This window comes from Acanthisitta chloris, unplaced genomic scaffold (assembly GCF_000695815.1).
Source record: "Acanthisitta chloris isolate BGI_N310 unplaced genomic scaffold, ASM69581v1 scaffold4155, whole genome shotgun sequence".
In the NCBI taxonomy this organism is placed as follows: domain Eukaryota; kingdom Metazoa; phylum Chordata; class Aves; order Passeriformes; family Acanthisittidae; genus Acanthisitta; species Acanthisitta chloris.
This window is the reverse complement of record NW_008671983.1, coordinates 30045-42207: the sequence shown is the minus strand read 5'-3', so window position 1 is coordinate 42207 and position 12163 is coordinate 30045. Positions and strand designations below refer to the sequence as shown.

At 44.5% G+C, this 12163-nt stretch overlaps 1 protein-coding gene across 1 annotated transcript in view; it reads right to left on the bottom strand.

Moving 5' to 3' along the window:
- The window catches only part of LOC103801880 (protein jagged-2-like), a gene marked incomplete at its 3' end in the record, with an annotated part of 15109 nt that extends 6574 nt beyond the window's left edge, over positions 1–8535 (bottom strand). The window contains exons 1-2 of the mRNA XM_009074316.1: positions 8319–8535; positions 7259–7319 (exon numbers count right to left, since the gene is read on the bottom strand). Of these exons, the coding sequence (XP_009072564.1) occupies positions 7259–7319; positions 8319–8535 (278 nt within the window). The remainder of the gene's footprint in view (positions 1–7258; positions 7320–8318) is intronic.
- Between the last annotated feature and the right edge of the window lie 3628 nt (positions 8536–12163).

The window sequence follows — 12163 nt, the reverse complement described above, 5'->3', positions numbered from 1 at the left end:
GCAGGAAAGTATTACTGCTGTTCCATGATATTCAGCAAAGTTTGCTGCTACAGCTCCCAGCAATGAGGGAAATCATCTCTAGAGGCTACAGCAGTCCAAGGGAACACAGTGTTTACAGGTCAAAAGGTTACTATGTGGTAAGCTGATCAGCCTTCAGTTTACAAGGAAGAGTAAATTAGGATTTCCTCTCCAACAGGAAGGCTGGTTGCATCCTACATGAGCAGGTGCTAGAGCAGTGCTCGTTTCACTTCCTCCTCAAAAGATAACGTTTACATGGAGCTCAGCTCAGCTCACCCAGATCAATAACCAGAAACCAATCAGGAATGGATGTGCTGTCATCTAAGAGAAACATGCCAAGCCAAAACACAAGGATGGGAAGGGTCAGTGACCCACTGTGAGAAATTCAAAAGGTACAGACACAAAAGCAACATCATCCAGAAAGAAAAATGTCAAACCAGAATTCCTATTTGAACTGCTAGTGCAGCTCACAGTGGGGTAAAGTCACTTCTCTCCTGTCCCCCCAGGCAAGAACCAACTATATTGCAATTCTAAGTGCTTCACATCTGACTAAATAAGCCAGATATAGAGAATCCATAAGGATTCTCATTATTCAGGGAACAAAGAAAATTCTTATTGGAATCAAGATTCCTTTGTCCTTCCCTTCTGCTGACTTCATCAGCTCTAACTGGTCTTTCCAACCCAGTGTATGCAAAACAAACTCAGACCTGGCTTAATCTTAGCCCTTTCTGGGTTAGGAGCAGCACAAAGCAGCTACCATAAATAGATTGGTGCAGTTTAGGAACTTCCTGATGGAAGGTTGAAGCTCAGGCATCTGCTCCCAGCCCAGAGCATCCCTGTGGGGCACAACTCACACCAACTGTAAGAGGGAGACAGCAACAACTGCTAGTTTTCTTGAAACCAAGAAGATGCAGAGGAGCTCTGGTAATTCTACTGGCAAGTTCCATAGCTTCCACCTTCCTGAGGGGAGAGCCTGGTGCAATAGAAAATGAGAGCTCAAATAGAAGGCTGGAGGCCTTCTATTCTATTCTATATTCTATTCTATATTCAAACAGCAAAACTTCTGGACAATCATAGAATCAACCCGGTTGGAAGAGACCTCCAAGATCATCAAGTCCAACCCTATCATAGTTACTAGTCCATGGCATTAAGTGCCACAGCCAGTCTCAGCTTGAAACCACCACCTCCCTGGGCAGCACATTCCAATGCCTGATCACTCTCTCCCTAAAAAATCTCTTCCTAATATCCAACCTAAACCTGCCCATGGCAAATCCTACAATGGCAGTTATGGAAGTGACATGGAAAGGTGAAGAGATGTACAAAGACCCTGAAGGTGTGCCCATAGTCCCTCAGCACCTTCCATGATCCATATCCAAAGGATGATTCTTCTCTGCTGACACAGCACAAAGCTCAGGTGCTCTCCATGGGCAGCTTCAACTCGGATATAGTTTGTACTACGTTCACACACAGTTTATTCTCCTGTTTCAATCACTTCTGGTTATTTGAGAGTGCAGAACATTCTGTGCAGAAAGTTCAGCTGAGAAACTTTGCACTGCACATCTCATCCAATCCCTCATCTCTGCTTAACCTTGCAAAAAAGCCTTGTAACACACGAGAATGAGAGGACACCTAAAAATATTCTGCTCTACACCTATCTGCAGAGTTTTGTCAGCACTTTGAGTACACCTAAACCACGAACATGGAGAAAATCAAAGCTATTTCTGAAGTCTAGGTCAGAATAAATGCAAGAAACTCTTAGGGAGGATGTAGGGAATGTGTTATAAGCCTTTAAATACCACAGGTTACACCTTACTGCCACATTGCACATCCTACAGAGGCTGAAGTGAAGATCATTGTGATGGATTCACGCACCTTTTTTTAAGCATTTTTTGGAGGGAGCTTCTCCCAACCACGTTTCAAGGGCCAAAACACTCCACACAGGAAAACAAAGCAAAACAAGGTGACATTAAGAGCAGAAGCAAAATTCATCACTCAGGGGTGGGGGAGAAATAATCCTCTTAAATAGAAAACCACTAAATTTGCTACTGACGTGAACAGGATGGTGCTGCATAGGCAGAACAATAGCTTTATATTAGTGATTTACTTAAAATAACCATTCAGAGAGTCTGTTGAAACTTTTAAGAGCTCACTTGTGGCATAGCAGGAGGCAATACATTCGAGCTGTTGGAACCTACAGCTCTGAGCACCTGGATTTGCTGTGAATAGACAGCACAGTGCTCATTCACTGAGGCTCCTCACAGAAACTTTCCCCCCTGTTCTATCTATGAAACAGGCAAGACAGTTTTGTGACAAGAGAAGGAAAATGTGCTAATTAGTGAACTCAGATAATTAAATTACCAGAAAGCTTGTTCGCTTTTCCTCTCCCCCCAGCACAAGGTAACAAACCTTCCCTACAAGTTTTTTCTCCTCTAATAAAGGAAGTTATTGGAAGCTAAGCCTCACTCCAGTACTGCTCAGAGGTTTGAGGATGAGTGGATAGAGGGGATGGTCCAGGGTGTTCTAGGCAGGGCTGCCCAGTTGACTTGCAGGAGGAGGTATGAGGGTGTGTGTGTTTGCACTGGTTCCCAGCAGAACACACTGCCTGGGCACTCCTGTGGGTGCTGTGTGGGTCACAGCACAGAGCTATTCTGGAGCAAAGGAACTGGGTTCCTTTTAGGTTGAACCAAGGTGACATAAGACAGTGTGTGTATTCCAGGAGCACAGCCAATGTGCTCCAGCTGCAGACAGACAGTCAGTCCACGAGAACAGACCAGAGTGAGGCTGACACTGAACACTCTGAAATGTTTTGAGTGCAGAAATTGGGTTCTCAGTGCTGCTTTGATCTGCTGTTCTAGTTCAGCTGCTCTACCCACACTGTTGTAGACAGAAGTTAAAGCACTACATGTTTTACTTCCTGTACACCCTTCTTATATTCCACGGGAAGCAGCATCCACCATCAGGACATGATCTGTCCTGCCATGGCTTCAGGGAGAGGACTAGAGGGAATGGCCTTGAGCTGAGCCAGGGCAGAGTCAGATTGGATGTGAGCAGAAATGTTTTCCCTGTGAGGGTGTTGAGGCACTGGGATATTGCCCAGGGAGGTGGTGCAGTCACCACCCCTGGAGGTGTTTCAGAGGTGTCTGGATGTGGCACTGGAGGATCTGGTTTAGGGTTTAGGGGTTGCAGCAGTGACAGGTTAATGGTTGGACTTGAGATCTTAGGGGTCTCATCCAACCTTGATGGTTCTTTGATACATTCCATGCCTTCCTGCCCAGTAACCATCCGAGCAGTGAATGCTGCCTGTGCCTCAGTTTCTTGAGCAATAAAGAAACAAAACATGGGACTATTTGTCTCACAGTGTGTCTCCTTGTGAAACACTTGCCAACAACCCCAAAGGGCTTACCCTGATGTTAAGCACATTATCACCCAACTGCCACAAACCCCAAGTGAGACCATTCCATGCCTTCCTGCCCAGTAACCATCCGAGCAGTGAATGCTGCCTGTGCCTCAGTTTCTTGAGCAATAAAGAAACAAAACATGGGACTATTTGTCTCACAGTGTGTCTCCTTGTGAAACACTTGCCAACAACCCCAAAGGGCTTACCCTGATGTTAAGCACATTATCACCCAACTGCCACAAACCCCAAGTGAGACACCAGTGACACTGCCTCCTGCTGTCTGAAAGCCCAAGATCTAACAAAGACTTTCTTGAACACTCTTACAGCCCCAATACTCCAGGGAGCTGTAGCTCATTTTGCAACTCAAACGTTTGATCCTGCAACTCTGGAAAAAAGTGCTGAACAATAATTGAGCAGGTTCTGGTGTTGGAAGGGACATATTAAGGGAAGAAAACCAGTTGGGAGATGCCTACAGCACCTGCAGGCACAAGAACTGAGCCTGGGGAGCAGGGCTGAACTGGAATACAGAAGGCACTGCCCAGAAGGTTTGAGAGACCTGCACCAATGGAACAAACCTAAGAGAGGTGATAAAACGAAGCCAAAAGCAATTGCCAACATGGTCAGAGCAAAATGATGTTAGACAGTGCAGAAGGAACTCCAAAGTTAAGACTGTTCAAAGCACAAACTTGAATTTAGTATAAAAGCAAACCAAATACATTTTTAATTCATTTCAATCAGTCTACACACCCTAAAGAAGTTTTTCTGCCAGAGCTGCAGGAAGTGAGATTTGCATTTCCCAGGACACAAACTATGTTCTACCAGAGCTTCAAAACACAAGCTCAGCAGTGTTGGGGACTGGACTCCTTTTATTTGGCTTTGGATGAGGCATTTATGCATTCAAAGGCAACAGGAAAAGTAGAAAGTCTTTGGAAAACACAATTATGACAATGCAGGACAGACATGAGGCATATCTGGAGCTCAACCAAACCCAAACTGGATAACAAGGAAGCAAAAGATGAAGCTGTTAAGCCCAGTGACAGTTTCTGAGTGGTACCAAGCACACTCAGGTCAGCAGGTTTAGTCGAGGAAGGAGACTCTTACTTGTCCTTTCTCTACATTCAACTTGGCTAATTTCATAAGGTGATTGAACCTCAGCCAGATCTGAGCCATTAGATCGAACTTCATCCTCTTCTAGACAGCTTAATGGAATCTAACAGAGTACTGCAAGTGATGTAAAAAGCTAAAAAAAGCACCAGCATGATGGTCCAACAACGCTGTTCCTCTGACAATCCTTCCTGCTGCTGTGAACTGGGGACCTCAATAAACGAGCCCAGTCAGTCTGCACTGCACACCAATGTTTACTGAGATGTTATCCACTAGGGATAAAGATTGGGTTGGTTTCTTTTTAGTTTAAGAATATGGCAATTTCCCATTCTTGCAAGACTCACCTAAGTCACTTCTGCTTTCCTCAAGGATGTGGTTTTTTCTCAACATAATTTTTACTTTTGCTGCATTGCCTCCACAATGACCCAAACCTATTGCCTGGGCTCAGCCACACCACAAGATCATTTCCTCCATCAGGTCATCCCTACTTATAGAATCATAAAATCATCAAGGCTGGAGGAGATCTCTGAGGTCAGAAGTCCAACCATTAACCTGTCACTGCTGGAACCCCAAACCAGATCCTCCAGTGCCACATCCAGACACCTCTGAAACACCTCCAGGGATGGTGACTCCACCACCTCCCTGGGCAATATCCCAGGGCCTCAACACCCTCACAGGGAAAACATTTCCCCTCACATCCAATCTGACTCTGCCCTGGCTCAGCTCAAGTCCATTCCCTCTAGTCCTCTCCCTGCAGCCCTGGCAGGACACACATCCCCCACTTCTCTCCAGCCCTGGCAGGGAGTTGCAGAGAGCCACAGGTCACCCCTGAACCTCTTCTCCAGGCTGAACAAACCCAATTCCCCTCCTAATTTCCCTTTGGATGAAAACTTAAAGAAATGGAAAAACACCTTAAGACTGACTTTCTCCTAGCAATGGGTACCTAAACTTGCCCAACAGCTGATGTACAGTTCCAGTTAATGGTACATCCTTCAGTCACAGTCTGAGGTCATTTAGTCACTGCTGAAATCTGGTTTTCATATAACTTTTAATCCAAGAACAGCACTAATTTACATTGGAGCAAAGAATGGAGGGCTGAGCCTTTCCAGGAGATCTAGGCTGAAGCCACTGCTCCAGTTACCTGCATGTTCATGCAAGTTGAAGATGGAAACTATTTTCCAGCTCTTCTGTTTCCAAATGCCACTGTGAATTCTGGCAATCAGAGGCTCCTGGCACCAGGAGCTTTCCATGCATCTCACACCCATATTTTTCTCACATTTTCATTTTCTTTCTGAATCAAAAAAAGGACATTGTTTTCACCTGTTAAATGCCAGTGGCAACTGTCCAAAGCCCAGGATGAAGGAACCTAGATCATAATTCAATAGCACCAAACATAGCAGCTTCTTTTAAATAACAGCTTCCTCTGTACTGCTGCAGATAAAGGTCATGTGTAAACCTTGTTTATTTTTAGTTCAGCATCATTTTTCTCCATGAAGTATTAACCATTTTGCTAAAAGCAACATTGCTAATCTAGTCTAACAACTATTGCGGAACACAAAAGTTAGCTGTGTGAACACACTCAAGCTGCAAATCACCAGCAAAGAAGGGGCTGAGAACTTTCTGCAGCACTATTTATAGTGGCCACTGTGGTCCTTCAACCTGCTGATCACAGATCTATCTGCCATGCCCCACTCAGAAACTCCAGGGGGAACTTGTCTGCATATCACCTACTGCTCCTCAAGCCCAGCTTAGGTCCAAGCCCAGCAAAGCTCAACTCTCTGCAACCTATTTCTGCCACATCTCTGCTGGTTGCAGTAGTTGCTAGCAGGAAGATGAAGCAGATTAACCTTAGTGTCACAGCTTGCACAGAGGTATGTGCAGCTCTCAGGGCTCTGGCAGCCACTTTGGTCTCACACCATTTCCAGCAAACACATTCAACAGCTCCACTGGCAGCACTGACAAACCTCCTCTCACAGGGATGCACAGCACTCCTACCACACATGAACTCAATAGCTTCCACAGCATCCCAGACTTGCCAGCAGACCTGTCCCACTCCTTCACCACGCAGGGTGAAAATAACATCCACTTCCCCTTGACCTGCTATGCTGAATGCCATAGAAAAATGCCACAGAAAACCATGAACTGCTCTTGCCATGACAAGTCTGTGTAAGCTGCATCATGCAGTTAAGGGAACATTTCAGACTGTTCTCATCTTTAGGGACCAAAAGAATTTTCCTGGGGTAGAAAGTTTAGCTTGGGAGTTGCTGCTGTACCTCCATTACTACCAAACCCTTTGCTTTCTAGGAATAGCAAAGTTTACTCTACTTTTGTGATTAAATATATGTATAATTGAGTGTTCTAAGACTGTGATCATTTCCTAGTTGTAGCAGTCCAAAAGGCAAAGTTGCCCTTTTCATTTGAAGGGAACAAACAGTACCTAGAGATCAAAGCTCCTAAGGGTTTTGAGAAGAGACAAAATATTATTCTCCTTTGATAAAGGCATAGTTTGGGATTATATGGAGCAAACCTGTTCAGTCCTATACATGCAAAAAAGGATCACAAAGCAGCATGAAGTATATGCAGTTCTTACACACATTACATCACTTCAGATCTATTTCCATCCATGTTCTTGTATGGAATTTTTCCATTTTAAACAGTTTTAAAGTAGCAACATACATGGAAAACACTAGAGGAAGATCAGCACTCTTAAAAAGGAGATACTCAAGCATGAAGACTTACTTGCATTCCCCTGGGACACTGCAACCCCCATGGAGCAAATTACATCCTTGTTTGCACACAGCTGTAAACAGAAAAGTGTTTAGGCATCAGTCTGGGTAGGAAGATGTCCCTGAGTGCAGCAGCAACCCAGAGCCCTTCAACTAGGGCTTCTGTCAGCCTGTCTGTGGATTGTCACAGCACTTTGCCTTTTACCTTGCTCCAACAGCTGCTGTTCCTCAAAATAGTCTCACTACAACCAGAGTTTGCAGCAAGTGTCAGTCAACAATGAAACATCCATCAAACACAGGTGGTTTTATAAGATGATATTAGACTGGGATTATGCTGGAAGCCCCAAGCTCCAAAGCCAGGTTGGATGAAGCCTTGAGCAACCTGCTCTGGTGGGAGGTGTCCCTGCCCAGGGCAGGGGGTTGGGACTGGATGGTCTGTAAGGTCCATCCCAACCCCTCAAATCCTGTGATTTTGCTTTGAAGCAAACCCACCATTGAATAAAGTCAGTTACAGAGTCAGTGAGGTTGGAAGGGACCACAGTGGATCATGTGGTACCACACCTCCCTGCTCAGGCAGGGCCAGCTCAGATCACATGGCTCAGGGTTGTGTCCAGATGGTTCTGGACACAGATGGTTCTCAATGAGGAGAATCCACGACCTCTCTGGACAATCTGTTCAGCTCAGTGACTGTACAGGAAAGAAGTTCTTCCTCATGTTCAGGTGGAACTTCCTGGGCATCAGTTTGTGCCGTTCCCTCTTGTTTTATTGGTTTCCCCACTGAGCAGAGTCTGATCATCCTCTTGGCACTTCCCATTCATGGACTTGAATCCATTAATGAGGTTCCTCAATCACTAGTTTGAATCCTAAATCTGTGTGGAGCACACACCAAGAGCAACACTGTGTCCTGTGCACCACCTTTCCCAGAGGATGTTGTATCTCAAAGATTTGCATTCAAAGGACAAAGTCTGTCTGTGCTGAAAATCACAGGCTCCAGCACTGACACCACAGAAACACACACTGCGCTTTATACCTCTTATAACTATGCTAGAGCTAACTAGAAGGAGCAAACATACCTTGTTTACATTCTTCTCCCATCCAACCTTCCATGCAGGCTTTGTTCCCATTCTGATCACAAGTGTAGTGCCCAACAAAGTCATCCCGAGGGCCACAAAACTTATTGCACAGAGCACTGTAGTAGTTCTCATCACACTTCACTCTTATTTGGACTTCAAAATGGGCAACAGGACCATTAAACTGGAGTGTCTTCCATCGATCTTCTGGGTTGATCATGCCAGCGTGAGCCACTCGCTCTATTAACAGGTCTTCACCTTGTTTGGAAAAAGGAAATCCAACAGGTGAGAAGTCGGATGGAACACCAGAACACAGAGAATCCAAGGTGGGAAGTCAGACAGAGCACAAGAACATAGAGAATCCAAGTTTGACAGAACACAAAAGCACATAGAATCCAATCAAACATGTTCAGTTCCTTAAGAGAAAAACCTAGGAAAGAAAAATGTTGAGATGATAAAGATCTACTGTATAGCTGAATTTTCCTTTGCCTTGCAAAATTCATTACAGGAAGGCCAATTTAAAAAAGCATCCCAAAGGAAATATTAAAAAACCCTGGAACATAATCCATAGGAAATAACTTATTTTTCAAGGCAGCCAAACACACCACACCCACACTCTGACAACCAGCAGATTTATCTTCATCTCAGGCTCTTTTTGCCTCCTTTTTGTTCTTATAAGATTGCAAAATCTGCATAATCTAGTAGCTGAGGTATCCAAGTTCTCTGCTGGGAGTTGCATTGTAAAGCTGAAGTAAAACACAACATATTCCATTTGCTGCAGTTACTGAGCAGTAGTAAAAGCTCTGGCAGGTTCACATGGAGTAAATAAACCAACTTGTTTCCATTTCACTCTCTGCTATGAGGCAACACATCTTTAAGTAACATTTCCTGTGCAGTTAGGATTTGGCATTTTGAGAAGAGAGAAACAAGTGAACCCAAGACTGTCAAGGGCCATTCCCAACTCTGTCTCCTGCTGATCCTTATCCCCAGTAAAACTACTTCCACCTGTGATCTCTGTTCCAATATGAGCATCCTGCTCTGTCCTCACAGAGAGGAGTTTACCCCAACCCTGGCAGTGTTTAAAGGTTGGCTGAGCCTTGAGCAACCTGCTCTGGTGGGAGGTGTCCCTGCCCAGGGCAGGGGTTGGGGCTGGATGGTCTCTAAGGTCCATTCCAACCCCTAAAATTCTGTGATTCTACTGCCAGGGCCCACTAACTGAGACCAAATGTGCACAGAGTATTATCCAGCACAGGGGACAAGGGTATAAGATCATGGGAACAGCCAACACATGTTCATTATCATGAGTATCCATTTTTTATCCATATAATTCTTAGTCTGGAAGTTTCAGTACTAGGAGATGAGAATTCTGGTCAGCACAATGAAATTTATGCACTTGCTTCAGAAAATAGTCCTAAGAAGCAAAGTAAGGGTAAGGAAAGACAACAAATAACTCCAGTGATAGGAGTTTTCTAATGGTTTCACTGTTCAAATCTGGTAAGATCCTACTGCAAGAGCTGTTCTAGGTGACTACAAGTTGTGGCTGGAACTCCAAGCATGATTTAAGGCGAGGGAAAAGGTAGAGAAGTTTCACTTAAACACATTCATTTCATAGCCACTTATGAAAGAGTTACAACATGGGCAGCTCAGAGCTTCAGGATAATCTTTCTTTAAAGAAAGAGTCTTTGAAGTGCACGTTCAAAGAACCCAAACCTTCTAGGCAAGAAGAGGCTGCAATGGCAGTGAGACAGCCCCAACTCAAAGGGTTAAGGTAAGACATGCCAAGCTGGTAGGAAGTGCTTTAAGCTGCCACTTTCAGCAAACACATTTTACCTGATTCCTTCCTAGAACTCCTTAACCCAATCTGTTCAGAAAACAAAGCTGAAGGAGTGATTGTTTCTCAACCAGAAACTTACTGACAGTGTGGGAATACCCTGTGCATCTCTTACCAAAGCAGCATTTTCCCCTCAGCATGTAAAGGGAGTCAAGGCACAACTTTCAGTCACTCCAACACTGAAGGAAAAGCAAAGCTACAGAAGCAGCAGGTTCTGCAATGTGTTTGGTTACATTAACATCTTTTTTCAAGCTTGCTTCTAGAAAGATGTTTCCTCTTAAAGAATATTGAACTCAGAAAAACCCTTTTAATCAGGCACTGAAAGGTGCTCCAGCTATTTTGAACTCATAGTATCTCTCTGCTTTAGAACTCGAAGGAGTATTGCCATGGATAAGCTGCAGCTCCTGCCTGGACCAACTGCATCAAACATTCCATGGCAGCCAAGACACACTGAGGTCTATCCCTGTCCCTTAACTCCCTCTCTCCTGGGCAGGAATCTCACCCAGCAGCACAGTGGACAAGAAACATGTAAGAGAAAATGCTGCCTGCCTTTCATGTCTAATGGAACAGGAAATTTATCTCACCAGTCACTCTTAAAAGCTTCTTGATCAAAGAATTGTTTACGTTGCAAAAGACCTTTGAGATCTCTGAGTCCAACCATTCCCTCAGCACTGCCAAGGCCACCACAAAACCATGTCCCCAAGTGCCATATCCACATGTCTTTTTAATCCCTCCAGGAATGACAACTCCACCACTTTCCTGGGTAGATTTCAACATCCTTTCCTAATCTTGTTCTTCTCCAATGACTATGGATCTGCAAAACTGCAGGGGAAAATGTGCTGAGTCACTAGATGGTGAAAGAAAGTTGAACAAACACCAAATAGGCACAGCAGTTTTCCAGCTATACAAGCAACATCAGCTCCTCAAACACAGTGGCAGAAGCCACTGCTGTAAAAGTGTCTCCTCCAAGTGCATAAGATGGACTGAAGAACAGGAGTGGCTTAGGCAATAAAACCCTTATCAGGCACCTTCAGGCTAATGGAGATCCATCAGACCCAGCCAAACAACTGAAACAAGCATTACAGCCACTGCAAAAGGCAGAAAGGCCTCTTGATGGCCAGGGCTGAGCACAGGGGAAATAAGCCAAGAGTGCTTTTATTTTAATACTCAAGCTTTATCTTCACAAGCTCCTGTGAAACAGAATGTATTCAGAGTCTGAAGGGGTTTTCCTCAAGTTTTATCAGTACAAGGAGGGTTTAACAGCCTAAGTAAGCAAGGCAAATAATATACCCTGAACCACGAAAAGGCATAAGGAAATTAGCTCTAAGTCATTTAGTTTCTTATAGTAAATTCTGAAGCACCAGAGTAAGTATGAGAATTCTGCTTTCCTTCAAGTTGATCCCAAGTTGAAGGTGCATCTCCCAAAGAGAGCTGCAATCACAGGGAGGAACATATTTGTCAGAGTTCCTTCCTCTCCCACAATACCCAAGTGTTTCTGAAGGAATTCAGCCTCTCACCACCAGGTGCTTTGATGAGAAGTTTGCTCCCTGCATCCAGCTCTGCCATGCCAGTTCTCCTCAGTTCACACACTCCTTCCTTTTAGCCCTCAGTAAAGGCTGACAACTGAATCTGTGTGGCTTTTGGTCAGACAACAGAAGCTCTCATTACTCAAACTTACACACACCTCTCCCAAGCAATAAAGCTTCTTTCCCTTGATTGCTGAGAACTTTTCTCCAAGCCTCTCTAGGAAAGGACATCATGGTACAGATATTGGCATAAAAGGATGGATAAAAGGTGATTCTTTAATCAATGTTCCCAGAGCATGGGATTTTTGGAAGAGAAGCCTTTTCTGGGCAATCTGTGGCCAGGATACACTTAACTAAGAACACTGCTCATCAATACCCTGAGTTCTAGTAAAGCTCAGACAGTCCCAACAAGCAGCTCACAGGGCAAGACAAGAGGTGCTGCTGGCAGCTCTTGGCAAGGGAACACACGTGAAAGCACATCAACCTCATAT